Below are 19,171 nucleotides of genomic sequence, written 5' to 3'. Positions count from 1 at the left end.
TAGCATACTTTTCACATTTTTCCTAAAGTAACTAGAGTTGGGATTTTTGTAAAATAATGTTCTAGTACTTTCTTTAATAACATTATACTTTTAATGAGATGTAGTTGTCCTATCAAATCCGTTCTGCTAACGACCCTCCACTAATCAAGGAAGCGGTGGGTGAGAGTGGACACTCATTCAACTACGATTTTATAGGCAGTTTCCTTATACCCCCCTTATAGACTAGCTTCGTGAATGAGGCATACTAGCAATTTGACTGACCATATTCTTATACATATATAATATTTAACTTTTAATTATAATACATATATAAGATGTGTTTTAAACTTTTTAAAACTTTAAGGTTTATATATAAATTTCGAAAATTAAGCCATTAATTTTAAATTTAGAAATAAACCAAATAACCAGATTTAATATTTATCTATTAATTAACTTTTAATTAATTTATTAAATCTTGTAAGGATTATCTAATTAAATTAAACAATTAATTTAATCCTAATCCATATCCCTTCTAGATTTCGAAATTAAGGGTATAGGATGATTTCCTTATTTTCTCAATTATTCAATTAGGCAACAATTATCCAAAACAAGAAACCCTAAAAATGCCATGCATATTTCGAAAATCAAGGGAGGAGGCTAGGGTTTTTCAAAACCCTAACCCTAATTTCGATTAGGGTTCATGGAGGCTAGGGTTTTTTCGAAAAACCCTTTGAACCAAAAACCCTAAAAACAAAAATGGCCTTTTAGGGTTTAATAGCTATAAACCCTAATTTGAAATTCAACCATTATAGCAATTCAATTTTAAAACAAACAATGGCTCTGATACCACTGATGGGTTTTAGGTAAAACAAATAAACTAGAAAACAATTCCTAAGTTCCCATGAAACCTACTCTGGATCTATGTTTTAACTATTGAACATATAACTTTGAATTGCAAAACAAGAACCCTAGAGGAGGAGGCTATTTTCGAAAATAACTAATTAGGGTTTAAGAGTTACATACCTTTCAATTGTTATAGTAAACAATTGATAATCCTCTTGAACTTGATCTTCTTGGAAGCCTAGCACCACAAATGTAATGCCTCTAATGGAATCACACCCAAGAACTAGCAAGAAGGAAACTAGAAGGAGAGAGAGAGAGAGAGAGTAGGGTATGTAATTTCGGCCCTAGGGTTTCACCAAAGTAAGAGTGGCTAATTTTGGGAGCCAGGAGGCTCCTTATATAGCTGAGGGATCTAGGGTTTAGGGAAAACCCTAATACTCCTTTGCTTGGGGCCTAAGTTAATCCAAGGCCTTATCCAAGCCCCCTTTGACGAAATCATTAGGGTTTCCCCTATGAATTTCGTCCACCTCCTTCCAAGGAGGTTCTGGAGCCTTCCACTCAACTATTTGATAACTGCAAACTAGTCCCTACACTTTATAATTAATAATTTTAACCCCAAAATTAATTCTGATTAATTTATGGCTAACTATTAATTAAACATAATGATTTCTAATTAATATATTAATCTTTTAACATATTAATAAATCATTTATATTAATTTATTAATCTTATAATAAATCAATATCTCTCATTTCATAATTTCCTTGTCCAGTTGCTAGGTTTGAGGGCAACCCAAAAGGACTGTGCTGCTATCAATTCAAGTACATACCAATTATAGTTATGGGCTTAGACACCTAATCCAACATTCATATCTATGTGTTAGAAGAAAACAAATATACACTCACTTGATAAGAAGATGATCGAACAGCACTACGACTCTTAAAATAATAATCTTCGATAAAACCGGGACGTTTTCTCCAAAACCGGGCTTTACGCGGGCAGAGTTTCGGCTCGGAAACTTTACTTCTCGGGATCCTCGGGGCTCCGGGACTTGCTTCGGGTCTCGGGAATGATACCGGGGCTTCGGGGGTATACCTTGCACGTAAAACGAGGTATAAAGGGAGAGAGAAAAGAAATTTGGCAAAAAAGATCGGCAGCCCTCGCATGCCTTTTATAGGGGCTGAATCTCGCACGTACGTTGGGCGTACGAAGCTCTACGCAGGGCTTAGTTCGGATCAGGCTTCCACGTGGCGAACTTCGGGTGGGGCGACGTGGTCGCTTCTGGGCCAAGGAAAGTAATTGTACGCTACGCGTAGCTATCTCGTACGCAGGGCGTACCTCGGTGTCAACATGTATGCGGGGCGTACTCCTCGGTACGCTGGCCGTACCTTTCGGATCAGATCGGACTCGTCAGCTCTTCGGATATTATCCAAATAAATAATTAAATTTATATATTTTAATTATTTAAAAACTTCAGAAAATCATATCTTGCTCATACGAGTTCTGTTTTCGACGTTCTTTATATCCACGCGTAGGTGAGACTATGATCTACAACTTTCATTTAGACTTCGTCGGCTAATTTTGACTTTATTTTTATTATATTATTTTTAGTAGGCCGGGATAGGAAAACTCCGTTATAAAATCATAACTTATTCATCCGACGTCCGTTTTCGTCTGTCTTTTCACCTTTGGACTACTAGCGACACAATTAAGCACAAAACACATAATACCTAAATAATACATCTTTATTATTTCAAGACGGGTTACAAAGGTTAACCTAGACTATTACATCATCATTAATGTCTAGCCTAAAAACACGGGCGTTACAGTGGAAATCAACCATAAACAACACATATCTTCGAACTTTCATCACTCCATCAAATACCATAATACAAAGGGAGAAGAAAGGAAGCCTTGACAGCAAAATTTCAACAGCAAGTAGGGAAAAACGAATGAAAGAGACAACAGGAAAAGAAAAAAAAAAGACGAAAGAAGCCTGAACGAACCTCTGTGGATGGTCTCCGATTCAGCTGTAGGCGGTGACGATCTCCGGCCGGTGGGGAGGAGATGGCTAACGGCAGTGGCTTCACAAAGGACGACAACAACAATCTAGGGCACAACCTCGTCTGATCGAAGATCGGTGGTGGAGTGAGGCAGGGGGTCGAGGGTTGAGGCGCTATGCAGATGTATCAGATGAGCGAGTAGGGAATAGAAAATATGGGGCGTTTTTTTAGGTCAAAAGCCCGCAGACGTGAGAAGTGGGTAGTCCATGTCTGTGTGGTGAAGACCTCGCGCAGACATTTTTAGATCTTAGCCTGTCGGAAAAACAAACGCTCTGCGAGGATAAAAGTATGCGCGTTGTCTGCGGGGCGCAGACAAAAGTGGTCAAGAAGAGCTTTTAAAAAAACAAACACCACTTAATTCTCCCCTAAACTCCATATATATCTACTTCTCTGTTGGTTTTATTAACTTTATAGTCTATAAATAATATGAGTTTTTCTAACATGAGCCTTAAAATACATGTAAAAAAGTATGATTTATGGAAAATATTACCATAATTAAATATGACATTCATTAATTATAAGTAATATTTTTCATAATTAATAGATTTCACATTTTAAAATAAGAAATATTTTATATTATTAATACACTTCATATTTAATTATGATAATATTTCTTATAAATAATATTTTGTATGTTAAAAAATCTCATTATAAATAAATTAGATTGTTGTCAAATAAGTTTTATTATTCATATTTCAATTTAATATTTATATTGCAAGTCAGTAAGTATATTAAATATTATTTAGATATTATAACTAAAAACTAAACGTTTTGTTTTGCATCTTATATTTATATTAATTAAAATATTTTGTGTATCTATATTATTATCGTTATTATAATAACAACGTGACAAAAGAATAAAAACATGAGAAAGGAATAATGATTGACGAGGTTGGTACTATTTTGTCCTTATCTAATAAATAGAGGTGGAAGATTATTAGGCTATCCCTATTACCCATTAGGCTGGAGGGGGGAGTGGTGCCACCGAAACCTCACTCCCTCCCCCGCCACATAAGCGTAATGTCAAATTATACGACACAAGTCTGGTTTCTTGTCACACCAAGGGGTGGTGCCACACTTTTATTTTTTATTTTTTTTTTGTTATTTTGTTAACTATTTTAATTTAATAAAACTTATTTATTTAATAAAAAAAAACATAATTTAAAAAAGATAATATTTCATTAATTAAAAATACAAATACCATACATTACTTAACTTTAAAAAAACCTAAAATTTTAGAAAAACAAAGTAGAAACATAAAACCTACAACTTAAAAAAAAAACACACACACACACACACGAAACGATTAAAAATTTGAAAAAAAAACTAGAAATTAGCCACGATTGATGTAACGATTTTTCACTTCCTCCTTCATCGCCAAAACCACTTCAAGCTCGGCCCCGATCATATTCGACGTGTCCATCGCTAGTATTCGCATGTCGCTCTCCCTTTGTTTCCGAAGCTCTCTTTCAGAAGCAATTTTCAAAATCTTGTCCATTCTGTCTTTTATACTCTTCATGTCGGATCCCATTTCTTTCAAATCATCTGAATCCGACGCTTTGCATTTGCCTTTGTTTTTTGATTTGTCTCTTCCCATTGGTCGGGAAGGTGGTGAAACTGGAACAGGTTCATCTTCGTTCAGATCAAATTGAACACGAGCATCTGATGTAGTGTGGTCGGACTCAGATGTTCTGCTGCGTTTTGACCCACTGTCGATATGCTCGTCTGATGTTTTGCTACTCAGCCATTTCCTGTTATCTTTCAAAAAATTCCAAACTTCAAGAAACTTGAAAGCCTTCAGATTTTCTTTTTGATACACTTTCAATGCTTTCTTCAAAATCACTTCATCGCTTTTATCACTTTTCCATTGACGTTTCATGTTGTTCCACAAGTCATTAAACAACATGATTTCCTTGTTCATCTTCCCCCATTTGGAGTACACTTGATGTTTTGAACGGTATTCTCCACGGTTCATTCCTTTATGGAACCTGTGTAAAACGCGAATCCAAAAGCGGTCATGCTTTTGGTCTTTTCCAACCGTCGCATCTTCTGAAATATCGATCCAAGATTGTGCCAACACTAACGCTTCCAAAGGTTCCCAACATCTAGCATTCGCCTTCTCTTTTCTTTTAGTTGCTGCTCGAGTGGGCTGAGTCTCTGTAACGAATTCCAGTTCAGAATTAGAAACGACCGTTTCTGGTTGTGTTTGTGTTTGTTGAACAAACTCGGGTTGAGATAAAAAATCAAATGGATTAAAATTCGGGTCGGGTTGTGGTAGTGGTGGTGTTTGTGGTTGTGGTTGCGCTGGTCGTTGTGGAAAATATGGAAACATACCGCCGTAGTGGTAATACGGAGGTGAGAAAATCGGTTGATCAAATGAAGGTAGTGGGGTGTTGGTATTTCTAACTGGTGTTTTTTCTTTGCTGGGTCGTTCGGAAGATGACATTTTTCAAAAAAAAATAGAGAAAAGGAGTAGAGATATGATAAAAGGTTGTGTAAAAATGTTGTGTAGAATGGTAATATATATATATATATATATATATATATATATATATATATATATATATATATATATATATATATATAGGTTTTTGAAAAAAAAAAATTTAACCACAAAGATCATTCAACGGTCAAAAGCAGTCAAGACCGCACCAGACCGCGGTCTGGGGCGGTGTTCCTGGTCTACGTGGCACAAAGTGCGGTCTGGGACCACACCCACACCCTTCAGCCTTAGCATGAGAAAGGAATAGTGATTGACGATTTGACCGGGTTGGTAATATTTTGTCTCGTCTAATAGCGTGAGAAAGGAATAGTACTGATTGACGATTTGACCGGGTTGGTAATATTTTGTCTCGTCTAATAAATAGAGGTGGAAGATTATCAAGCTTTCCAATCCAACACAATTTTTTTTATAAATAACTAATTTTTCTTTTTTCTATCTGTATAACCCAATCCAATTTAATTATTTACTCATTACCAATCTAATTCAATTTATTTTATATTAAGATTTTATACTTATAAAACTATATCAATATTGGTCTTATTTTGTAGAGAAAAATAAATCAAGTATTTTGATATATTTTATTTCATTTTTTACTACATGATATATTTTATTTCATTTTTTATTACAGATAAAGTCTACTTATTAACAAAAGTTAGTTTTTGATATAAAAACTAATGGATTCTCTTTAACAAAGTTTGAAACGTGGGAAATCTTTATATACAAGCTATAGTGAGCTGAGGGCATGGTCACGACTTAGATCACCAAAGATTGTCTAATTTTCATTTTTTTTATTATTTTTTTTTCTACGACCCGATGACAAGAAGCTCTAATGGGGGTAGTCTTAGAAGTATCATTTAAGGAAAAATGAAGGTGAATCTAAGTTCCTATTTTGCTAGAAATAAAATTGAAATAATATAAAATGACATAATTAGCAATCAATTTATTTTCAAAACCTCAACAAACATAAGAAAGTGTTGTAATTGGATTTTAATTCTTTCTAATTTCAATGGATTCCAACGAATCAGACGACACCTTATTGTATTGCTGAAAAAGTTATTGTATTTTCTGTGACAAAAAAGTAATTTGTTGTTCTAAAATTAAAAAGTATCTGCATAGAGGTGTTGGTGGTGCTGCGATGTGGTGCAGTTTGTAGTCAAAACCATAAAACGAACCGCATATGCGGTTTGAGATTTTCAGAAACCACAACACGAAACTTCTAAAATCTAAACCGAAATATGCAGTGTGTTGTTATACGGGCAGTTTGAGGCTTTAACTCAAGCAATATACTATATATACCACCAAGCAAACGTGAGTCCTCCCTTCAAAAAGAGTTTTTTTAAAGATTTTTATCATCCCGCGATATATTATACCACCAAGCCATTCTTTTGTACTCTCATCTTTTGCAATGAGTTCAATTTGCATTTCCTGCATGAGTCTTCCTTTTAGTCCGACTTCTCATCATAGAAGGATAAGAAATTATATGGGAGGATTTCAAAAACAATATTCTACAACACAACCCACAACCATGGCTGTAACTACTAATGCACCCACTGTTAGACGATCCGCAAACTACCCCCCTTCGCTATGGTCTTATGAGTATCTCCAGTCACTGACTAACAACTATGTGGCAAGTTATTCTTTCGTCTGTATATATATATATATATATATATATATATATATATATATATATATATATATATATATATATATATATCTTACAAGCTAATCACATCCATGTGCCAATGATTCTATTGACAATTACTTGCAATTCTTTTTGTTCGTATATATAGGGTGAAGAATATGAGACAAGGTCTCTTAGTTTGAAGGAAGAGGTGAAGATGATGATTTCTGAAGATGCTGCAGTGCAGGACCCTTTGAGTACACTTAAATTCATTGATGATCTGCAGAGGCTTGGAGTATCTTATCACTTTGAGTATAAAATCAGTAGTGTTTTGAAGATGCTATACCATTGCTACTTTGACTCTCAAGAGAAGTGGAACAAATCTGATTTGAACCTTAAAGCCCTTGGCTTTAGACTATTGAGACAACACGGCTATCTTATCCCTCAAGGTACTTGACTCCTTGTTATTTGTAACGTACATCCTTTCTCACTTTTTGTTTTTCGTAAACTTCCGATATAAGGCTGGAGGAAGTGGTGCCACCGAAACCGCACTCCCTCCCCGCCACATAAACGTCATGTCATTTTTTACCACTCAAGTGTGGTTTCTTGCCACATCAAGGGAGTGGTGCCACACATTTATTTTTTTTTTGTTTTTTGTTTTTTTTAACTATTTTAATTTAATAAAACTTCTTTTTTTTTAACTATTTTAATTTAATAAAACTTCTATTTTAATAAAAAAGCATAATTTTTCATTACTTGAAAATTAAAAAAAAACATTACATTGCATTACCAAAAAAAAAAAACACGAAAACCACACACATGACATTTAAATAATCCTAGAAACTTAAAAAACACAAATAAAATAACTAAAACAAACTACATAAAATCGTTCTCCAAGAACTCGTCTTCGGGGTCATCCGGTGGATCCAAATTAAGGTTAATGTTTTGAACCCCGTAAATGTGTTCCACCAAGTCATTGCGAATATTGTGAAATGTTTCAGTGCAACGTATCTCTGCTCTCCTGTTTATATACTCTTCGCCATCAATTTCTATTGGTTGTGTCTCTGGTATGGTTTCTTCCTCGTCAAACGCACATATCGCTCTTTCTTCGTCTTCAATAATCATGTTATGCAATATAAGACATGTATACATGAAGAAGATGACATTTTTGAGAGAGTGGTGATTTTTTTTTTAAATTTTTTTGAGAGAGAGAAGAGATTGTTTTGTGAAAAACAAATGAAGTTGATATATATATATATATATATATATATATATATATATATATATATATATATATATATATATATAAAAGAAAGAAAAAGCAAAAAAAAAAATTAATTACCCAACAACCCAACCCATTCAACGGTCAATACATCATCCACCAATCACCAAACACGGCACTAAAGGACCGCACTGCGGCCAAGACCGCACCAGACCGCGGCCTGGGGGCGGTGTTCGCGGTTGACGTGGCACAAACCGCGGTCCCAGACCGCGCCCACACCCTTCAGCCTAAATAAGAAAGCATAATAAAGCAACAACCATGAGATAGATCCTTATATATAATTGTTGGTTTTATTTGTGAAGAAATATTTGAGGACATTAGGGATGAGACCGGAAATATCAAGGCCCAGTTACGAGAGGACATTGTCGGAATGCTTAACTTGTATGAGGCTTCCTTTCTTGCTGTCGAGGATGAAAGTATATTGGATGAAGCCAGAGAGCTTACTCGCCAATGCCTGAAAGAGATGCTAGAGAAGAATAGCATAGGTAACGATCAATGTCTGGCGATGTTAATAAGCCACGCCTTGGAGCTTCCATTGCTTTGGAGGCCTCAAAGATTTGAGGCAATATGGTTTATAGAAGCATACAAGAGGAGAAGCGACAAGAATTCGTTGTTGTTAGAGCTTGCTGAATTGGATTTCAACGTGTTGCAAGGGATACACCAAGAAGAGCTAAAGTACTCATCAAGGTGTATTAATCTTTATGTATATATTATGTGTTTATCGCCTATTACTTGTTCTGTGTTGCTTAAGTCAAACTGTTGGTATAGGTGGTGGAAAAATCTAGGTTGGGACAAGAAGTTCAGCTTTGCTCGAGACAGGTTGGTGGAGAGTTTTATGTGGGCTGTTGGTGCAAGTTACGAACCACCACATGGTGTTCTAAGGAGAAACATCACAAAGCTTATTTCTCTAGTAAATGTCATAGACGATGTTTATGATGTGTATGGTACTTTGGATGAACTTAAACAGTTCTCGAGCGCTGTGAAAAGGTTCGGTGCTAATATATAGTGAATTGAATATATAGGACTAATACTAGTAAATACAGTCGTCGATCTTTGCTTTTTCAAAAAAAGATATAGTCTTCTATTTTTTTTCACTATATATATTTTTAATATATATTTACATGACCGGACATTTAGATGGGACATCAATGCCATCGAAGAACTTCCTGATTACATGAAGATATGTTTCCTTGGATTCTACAATACCATCAATGAAATGGCATACAGCACCCTGATCAACCAGGAACTCCTTGTTATACCGATTGTGAAAAAAGCAGTCAGCTATCTTTCTTCATTTCAGCAATTGGTTTTTCCAAACTTATATCAAGATTTTCGCTGGATAATGTTGAACTTTGACATTGTAGTGGGCAGATTACTGTGATGCGAACAACGTGGAGGCAGAATGGTTCAACAGTGGATATATCCCAACACTTGAAGAGTACCTGAAAAACTCTTGTATTACCATATCACTTCCTGTAATACTTTCAAATATTTACTTCTTCACTTCTAGCGATATTAGCGGAGAAGCCATGCAGAACGTAGTGCACTGCTCATCAATGATTCTACGTCTTGCTGATGACTTGGGAACATCATCGGTAATGAAAAATTATCTTCAGGATCTCTCATGTGTTTGACCATCTTAGGAAGTAATATATATATATAGATACGAATTTAACTACAATTATTACATTTTTCTTTGTTTTAATTAGGCCGAGCGTGAAAGAGGTGATATTCCAAAATCAATCCAGTGCTACATGCATGAAACCGGTGCTACTGAAGAGAATGCTAGGGAATATATAAAGAAGTTAATCATGCAGACATGGAAGAAACTAAACAAAGAAAGAATGTCTGTTAAATATCCCAAATCTCGAATTTTCATAGAATGTGCAACAAACCTTGGTAGGATGGGCCAATTTACATACCAGCATGCGTCGGATGCATTTGGTTCGCCAGATGATTGGTATAAATCTCATGAAATATCTTTACTTTTTGATCCTAAATCCCAGAGGATTATTAGATAACCTTCTGATCAAGGTGGCAGGTGACCCTAATGAATATGATTATATGACGCGGTTCCATTTTCTCTTTCTGGCTAATATAATTTATAAAGCCATATTTTTCATCTTTGTGAGTCTTCTATTTTTATTTATCAATTTTATCATGTTATATTTGCTTTTCTGTAATTTTCTCATAAAATTTTTTTTTTTTCTTTCTTTTCCTTTTTCTTGTTTGTGTACTTTTTAAGACATCCACAACATATTAAACTTTAGAAAATTTAAGATCCTCATACAAGCATTTTACTTTTCATAAAACTTTATCATTTTAATTTCTATATATAATATACTGAACCATATAAAATTCAATGTACTTATCATATATATATATATATATATATATATATATATATATATATATATATATATATATATATATATATATATTAAAATTGTTTTTTCCTATTTAAAAGTTCAATAGCCAATAAACCGATCAGGCCATCAAATGTCAACTCCATTTCCACTATTAATTGTTGGGTTTAGTCTAACTTAGATTGAGAAAACTCGAAGACGGTAAATTGGAACCGCACTAGATGGTGACCTCCATCCACAAAAACCTTTATATAAATTACCATTATTTGATGTAATAACCTTTATCCAAACTAACTCATGGCTGACACTATAAATAATATTGACGATTGTGTAAGCTTGTGATATAAACTTTCCAATAAGTTTTGCCCCCATAAATTTCAAGTATAAAATTATACACGTTAATTGGTTTTTGGATTAATTACTCACTTTTTAAGTCATATGTCAAATTGCACGGTTTTAATGTTGACGTGTTTTTTATATTTACTTTAGGAAGTCGGTTTTAGGAAAAAGAAGCTATTTCGGTTAAATCCGTAAGATTATATATTGGAGATATTAAAAATTATATTATAGTATATGAAAATTAAACAATGTTTAGACTGAAAAAATTTATTCTTATAAAAGATTAAAATTCACTAATGCACCCAACACTTGCAAGGTTAGATGAGCCCTTTAAATATCCGTTAGTTTTTCCAGATTCTAAAGTTAGACCAGAAAACATATATACAAGAAGTTGACATTTATTGTAAGCAATAAATCTACTCTTACCTTTGGGCACAAGTGAAAGCAGGATAACATGGGAAAGGAGGGACAGAAAAGGAAAACTATGGAAACATATTGAATACTTGATCTCCAAGGTTTTATTAAGAAACCAAAGGGAACTATTGAATAAAAACACCATCTGTTAGGGCATCCACATTAATGGATTGACACATCATCATTTTACTTGCTAAACAACTCCACATTAATCTTCCTGCAATGCATTGAACTCAAAATAGAATTCAATGGAATATATATTTAATAGTTAAAAGGTTTCCTTTTTCTCATTGAAGAGTTTAATAGTCATTAAACTTCATAACCATTGAATGCCAACATGACATCTCACAATGGTAGAGTTTACTCCATTGAATGTCAATTAGGCATGTCACCTCATTCAACTCTCTCATTGAACTATGCATTGTGGATGCTCTTAAAGCATATTTATACTAAAAAGATAATTGGAACCTAATCTAACTCAAATACCAAAAATAAGGAAATTTCCCTTATATGACTTTTTACCCTTTATTCTTAATTACTCCAACATTTTTACCTTTAATTCAGAATCTACTATATATGTTATTCACCCCCACCAGGTGTTCCATCCTTATGAACTTCAGTCTTGCCAACGACTTTGTAAAGATATATTTCGTTTGCTCATTGTTGCAAACATGTTTCACTATAATGTCCCCTTTCTCAAAATACTCTCTAATGAATTGAAACCTTGTATTTATATGGTTATTTCTATCATGGAAGATCGGGCTTTTCACAAGTTCTACAGTTGACTTGCTTTTTTAACAGCAAGACGAATATAAAAAAAAAAGGCAACTAGTGAGAAGCTAGTTGAAAGTTACAAGGCTTCCATGATAGGGTCATTATACTAATTTTCCCAAACTAATCTAGATCTTGTTTTTGATATACATTTAAACCAAGTAAAAGAACAAAGTTTAATATCCATAACGATGGAGTTAACACAATTAATGCCTTTTGCCCTCAGACACTAGGTGATTCCTGCTTTTCCAAACATATTGTTAGAAGTACCATACAACCACTCCTCTAAAAAGGTGATGTTTGTAGGGTTCCACTTCCACCAATGGTGCAATCTCACCCTAACCTACATAGTTGTTGAACAATAATAAAGCAAATGCTAATTTGTTTCATCAGCAAGACAAAGAGTAACATGTTTAATAATCTTACCTATTGAGTCACCTAGCAAGAGAAGAATCCAAATTGTTTGGTGTGTAGTTGATGTGGCAACTATAAACTAGACTTCACATGAAGAGAGTTCCACACACATTTGTTTATGTGATGACATCCCTTATATACTTTGTTGCCGACTACATATCCGGCAATATCATTATCGAAGTAACATATTACCTCAACCTCTTGATTACTTCATGTATATACTAGATCATAATCAATGGTCCTTTTTACATACCTTAAATTTTGTTTCCTTTTTGTTGGTGTTGGACTGTGGGTCTTTCCATGAAACGACTCACCACTCGAACATCATGTGAAATGTCAGTTCGAGTGTGAAATTAACCCACCCATACCATTTTTAAATTCTTTAGGATCCATCGAAGCTCCTTCCTTGTCTTTTTTTTAGCTCAGCCTTCGGTTCTATTGGATGTTAGGATGGGTTGAAATCAATCATGCCCGTCTCTTTTAGCAAATTCTTCGGGTAGGCAGTTTGCTTCAAGCTAATACCATCCTCATGTTGACCTGTTCAATACCCAAGTAAAATGACAACAATAAGCAAACATCACTCATCTTGAACTCTTTCCTCATTTGTTGTTCAAATACTTTTACTTCATGTTCTCAATTATCAGTTACAATCAAATCATCCATGTAGATCCTAATTCTCAAACTTTTCCCTTTGACCCTTCTAATATACACCACATACACTTGAGGGCACCTAATGGATTTAGACCTTTTAAGAACTTATCTAATTGGGAATTCCAAGCTCTTGGAGCTTGTCAAATCCCATAGTATGTAAAACTTAAATCAAAATGTCGACAAAATACAATTTTTTATAAGGGATAATTACATAAAATACCATATATATATATATATATATATATATATATATATATATATATATATATATATTATAGATTTTCTCATATTAAACTCCACTTTGTTTCTAAAAGATCACTTAAAATTTTCCATTTTTTCATTTGGCATTTTTAGCAAGTTTTTCGTTAATTTTTCGGTTTTATACAATGATGAAAGGGTTTTTCAAAAAATAAAATAAAATAAAATAAATGTTTAATCCGAAATCATGGAAAATGAAAGGGCCAAATCGAAAAAATAGAAACCTAAACAGGCCAATTAAAAAACAATTATAAGAGTTAAATCGAAAAATTAAAAAATATATAAAGGCATTTTTATAAATACAAAAAATTTGAGTTCTAAATCGAAAATAAACATTAAAAATATTATAGGAGTGTCCCGGAAGGTGGTGTGTACACCCACTATTCCATTTTCAGTCGGCAACATCCTATAGGGTAGTTGGATGCCCAACATGTTGAATTTATATTTGTTTTTGTTTTAAAGTTTTTACCATATGCTTTGGTGTTTTATTGTAACGTGTAAGTATGTTTTAATCATAACTAGCGGAAGCAAACGCACGCTGGTTTGAATGAGTTTCGACCAAATATGGCAATGAACGTTTGAAATTTGTAAATTATGGAATGATAATAGTGGAAACATAGATTTTCATAACACTGTGCAGTTCAGATTTTACATCGATTTTGGAAACAAAAGCTGACTTTGAACTGAAGCTTCCATATAAAAAAATGTCAACTAACAATTGGATATCATATTATCATACACACACCCAAAACTCAAAGCTTCATACCTTCTCTCATACCTTTTCTATGACCACTTTGTAATTTGAACACTGCGCAGGGAACAATTATCATAAGGTACACGGATACAAAGTGAAACTAAAGTTCACCAAAGTCAAGGTGGCATAATGGTAATATCTTTAATAGGTTAACTGACCAAATGAATAATCACAGTGTTAAAACCATCGCCGAGAATCTCCTTTAATATTAAGTAATCTCTTTCAATAGGAGCATATTGACAAAGCTTTAGTAATAGTTAGTTGCTGACTAAAACAATGGGCATAAGATTTAACTTTGTAAGGATAGGAAATATATACCATACCTAATAGACTTTGAACCTTTGACATAATCTTTAATAACTTAATCACAAATAAATTGAACCGTTGAGTTTAATCTTTAATTCATCGTCTTGTGTGCCCTTTTTTTCAATTTACAATCTTGTCCGTCCAAAGACATGCCATGGAATTTGAAAATTACTTAATCTAAAATCAGAAACTTTGAGATCTCTATGAAAAATACCACGACTATGGCGGTATTCTACAACGTTAATGACTTGCTGAAATTACTTTCTTGCTTCATCTTCTTTAAGTCTACCTTTGGTTGCCTGAATTTTATAAGGACAATCTTTTTATTATTATTATACCAATTAGGGGCTTCGCCCCTAAATGATAGTGTACTTTAAAAACTTGATCAAACTTAAACAAGTATGCACACCACACCTCCCTTACTTGTTTAATATTTATCAAGATTATTTTTGGTCAACAAATTAATCGTATTACACTTAAATAACATTGATGATAACAAATCACCAACAAACCTCCCCCATTTAAGTGTAATCTTGATTAACTTAAAACAAAACATAACAACAAAAAACTGATGCATAAATGAAATGTCATGACGATTGAATTTCACATTAGTATATTATTCATTCCTAATATTAGAATATCAGGGTGTCACTAAAGATTGAAGCCTTTCTATTAATAGTAAATACATTAAGATAATACACACAACATTTTACATTCTCACAAGTTTTAACTTGACACTATAATTTACTAGCTTGTGTCCCATGCTTCAATATGTAGTGGTGTTGATTATGATGGCATGTGCGGAATTAGAAAAGATCTAGTGAATCATCATGTAAACTCAAGAACACATGGAGTAAATAAATCTTGTTTAAGCTCATATTAGATCTAGAAAGGATATACAAATGGGTTTGTACAAATTTCTCTCTCTAGTCTAACACTCCAAAATGATCATCATAAAGAACATGTTCCTGAGCTTCACGACAATTTGCATAATATTCAAGTTTATTGCTTCCATATTTACATTCATCAAGAAAAATTCCTTTTATGACTTCACCTTCTTTCTTATTTCTTCTTCTTTCTTGATACGTTGTAATCAATTGATCAAACAAATCTTTGGTTTGATAAATGGGATGACTAATTAATTCTCCAACCTCATTCTTTTCTCCATTTGAAATGGGTGCATATTCACTTTTCAATCCAACAGTCAAGCAATAAAGAATGGATTCAAAAGTGTATTCGCCTAGAGAAATTCCATTATGTATAAACCATTTCTCCATAATTGCTTCTTTCTTTTTGAATCAAACGATATGAACTTGGGTTTTCTAGAGAGAGAAAGTGAAAATCAAGGAGATCTCTAGAGAGAGAAAGTGAATATGAACCAAATTCAAGTGAGAGAAAGTGGTACAAACAAGTATTCTTTCTAGATCTAATATGAGCTTAAACAAGATTTATTTACTCCATGTGTTCTTGAGTTTACATGATGACTCACTAGATCTTTTCTAATTTCGCACATGCCATCATAATCAACACCACTACAATTGGTATCAGAGCGGGTCTTCGAAGATCAACACGATTTTTTGAAGAACGATGCTCGGTTTGGCAAAATTTGTCACAATTGGAGCATTTATGGTGAGTCTCTCTCTATGATCTCTCTTAATCTTGTTGATTCGTGTGTTACGTTCTTGATTTTTGATCGTTTTTGTTCATTGGATCTAATTCGTTTCAAATCTCTTTGTTTGATCGAATTAATTTGTTTTTATCAAGCCAAAATTCATTGTGATTCAATCATTTTCTTGATTTAGCCCAAAAAAATTATTTTGTGATCCATTTTCGAAATCTACTGTTCATCTATCATGTTTTGAGCCCAACATCTTGTTTGGATCCGATATATTAAAAGATTGAGCCCAAAATTCATTCCATCTTAATCTGAAATGTATTATCTTGTTACCGTTCATTTGATATGAGTTGAAAGCCCAAATCGACATTTGTTTACTCTTTCGTTCACAGCGTCAATTGATATTATCGTATTCTATTCGTATTATCAATTTCTTCTCGTTGTTGTTGTGAATCAGTTCTTGCGAATCAATTACTGATTAGTGTTGTTAAACTTGTGAATCGATTTTATTTGATGTCTTCAATCTCAAAAGTCGATAATGATCAAGTAATTGTCGATCCATTTTTTGAGTTTGATGAAATTGATGAAGATCTTCCAAATTTTTGTGAAGAACATTGTTAGAACAGTAGTTTGAACACTTTTTGATCTGAAATTGGACATTAGATTTGTCAATTTCATGTTTGTTGAATGTTGATTTCGAAAAGTCAAACAATGTGAAAAAGTCAAACTCGACTTCTATTGGTTGATTAGTTGAATTGGAAGTTGAAATTTTTTGATACAAGTTGAACATGGGATATGAATGTCGAAATCATGATTGATTTGGGGTTCAATTTCGAAAAGTGGTTGGATTTATATCCTTGATGTCGAACACAGTTCATGTTTGCATCCTTAATGATTTTTGGGAAATTGAAGGTCTTATAGTCAATGTTGATGTCAATGGGTATAAGGAGGATGCGAAAGTTATTAATGTTGACATTCAGTTCACAAATGAGAAGGATTTGAGGTATTTGATTTGAAGTTGACTATTTGGAGTCAAACACGTATAATCTTCTGATTGCGAACATGATTGTAATTGTTAATTTCGAAATCGTTGTGGTGCAAAGAAGACAAACTCGGATGGCTGAATCGAAAGAAATTGGAGTTGATTGGCTTCGAAATCAAAACTGACTAGCTTTGATCGTTGATTTTGAAAGTTGGAGTCAATATATCAAAATCGATGTTATATGTTGTATGATTGAATGAAAAACGAGTTATGAAGGGCACTGTGATATCGGTTATTATTGATTTTGGTCTGAAATTTCGAAAGTTTGAGTTCGTTAGTTTGGGATCTGTAGGATTTTGGGGTCACTGTAACAAAAAACGAATGAAAGATTGTTGTTGATCGACTGAGATGAAAGAGTGAAGATTTTGGTAATAAAAAGCGAAGTGTGATTTTCTTGTGTATCAAAGTCGATGACTGGAATGAACAGCAAAGAATAAAGATTTTGAATATCGATGGTCGAAAATTTGGGTTCGGGAAATAACGAATCGAAGGTTTTTGTGATACCAGGACTAACGAAAGTTTGAAGCAAATGTGTCACGAATTGATAATTTTCGTTACCAAGTAACGAATGGGAAGGAAGAAAAACTTCGTTGTTGTCTCTGTAACGAATTGGGAAAAAGGAAGAAACATAGAATTTTTCGACATTAGTCCTTATTGTTTCGAAAGTTTGTCTCATTTTACAAATTTCGACATTTGGAGTAATTTTCGACAGTTTGGAATAAATAATGGAGAATTTTCGAAATTGGTCCCTGAAATTTCGACAGCTTGGCAGCATTAGTCCAGATTCGACATCAGAACATATTTTCGACATTTTGGGACAAAAGGCAGAAATTTCGAAAGCAGTCCCTGAAGTTTCGAAAATTTGGCTGTTCATACCCAATTTCGAAATTTGACTGATTTTGCTGAGAAATTGAAGAAAATGCATTTCATGCCCCTGCAGTTTATGCGAATTGATGCTTTCTACCCAGTTTCGAAAAAAGGGGAGAGTTTCGCATTTTTGGCTGTTTTGGGCGCACCGGGTCACTGCAGAATTTTGAAATCGACAATTTCTACCCATTTTTGAGAAAATTTTGTCAAAGGCGGTCCGTGAACGAAGCTAAAAATTGAAGATTTTTTCGGTTTTCCGGATTGAAGCTAAAAGTTTATGCCACATGTTATGGGGGAGTTTTGACAAGAAAAATTCTGAATAGAGCACATTCTCTTTCCTAGTTGGTTTTATAATCAAATTTCAATTATAAAAAGGGGGAGAAAATCATATGGAAATTCGAAGTTGAATTTTTCATATTACGCGGACTTGTAGACCGAAGCGACCTTCAATTTTTGAAGTTTATGAAATGATTCGATTGGAGATTCGGAAGTGATTTCGGTTCAAGATGGGTTTGGACTTATTGAAGATTTTTGGGGTGTGTTTGCTCAACTTTAGGGTGATTATTTGGAGTTTGAGAAGCTCTTGATCATTCGTTGATGCTCGGTTCGTATGGTCTCACATCCTAGAACCCAAATTGAATAATCATGGAAGAATTGAAGATTTGAAGTTCATCTCAACATGTGTCACGCTTGAGGCTCGTTCGCGTAGTTTCTCGATTTTGGAAGATTTGAAGTGGGTCATCCATTCCTAACTTTGAGGGGGAGAATGTTGGGTACAAAGTTATCCACGTATGACTTTGTAAATAGGTTGACTTTTGTAGACCCACTTGCATGTGGTGCATTAGCCTTATGACATGAGATAGAGATTGAGAGAGAGACATGTAAACACCTCTATATAAGGTGGGTTCATACCACTTATGGAGGTGTGCTTGGGAGATGTAACATTGAGTGTGTGTGTGTGTGTGTGTGTTTGTGTATGTTATTTATGTAGATTTAGATCTAGATCCCTTTTTGTGTAACACCATACATAATCGAAAACATCTCTTAAACACCGAAATCACCATGTTCATTGTGTGTTCTTTA

General features: G+C 33.8%; 1 protein-coding gene across 1 annotated transcript; it reads left to right on the top strand.

The window, feature by feature from the left end:
* Positions 1 to 6,704: 6,704 nt before the first annotated feature.
* On the top strand, positions 6,705 to 10,603 carry LOC145161068 (R-linalool synthase QH1, chloroplastic-like). The gene is made up of 7 exons (XM_079080507.1): positions 6,705 to 7,015; positions 7,179 to 7,458; positions 8,594 to 8,978; positions 9,060 to 9,278; positions 9,429 to 9,567; positions 9,656 to 9,886; positions 10,001 to 10,603. The coding sequence occupies exons 1-7, from the start codon at positions 6,794 to 6,796 to the stop codon at positions 10,310 to 10,312; spliced, it is 1,788 nt and encodes a 595-aa protein (XP_078936633.1). The 5' UTR covers positions 6,705 to 6,793; the 3' UTR covers positions 10,313 to 10,603.
* Positions 10,604 to 19,171: the final 8,568 nt, after the last annotated feature.

Source organism: Lactuca virosa, chromosome 2 (assembly GCF_052849685.1).
Source record: "Lactuca virosa cultivar CGN04683 chromosome 2, Lactuca_virosa_CGN04683_v6, whole genome shotgun sequence".
NCBI lineage: Eukaryota > Viridiplantae > Streptophyta > Magnoliopsida > Asterales > Asteraceae > Lactuca > Lactuca virosa.
This window is presented reverse-complemented; position numbering and strand designations above follow the sequence as displayed.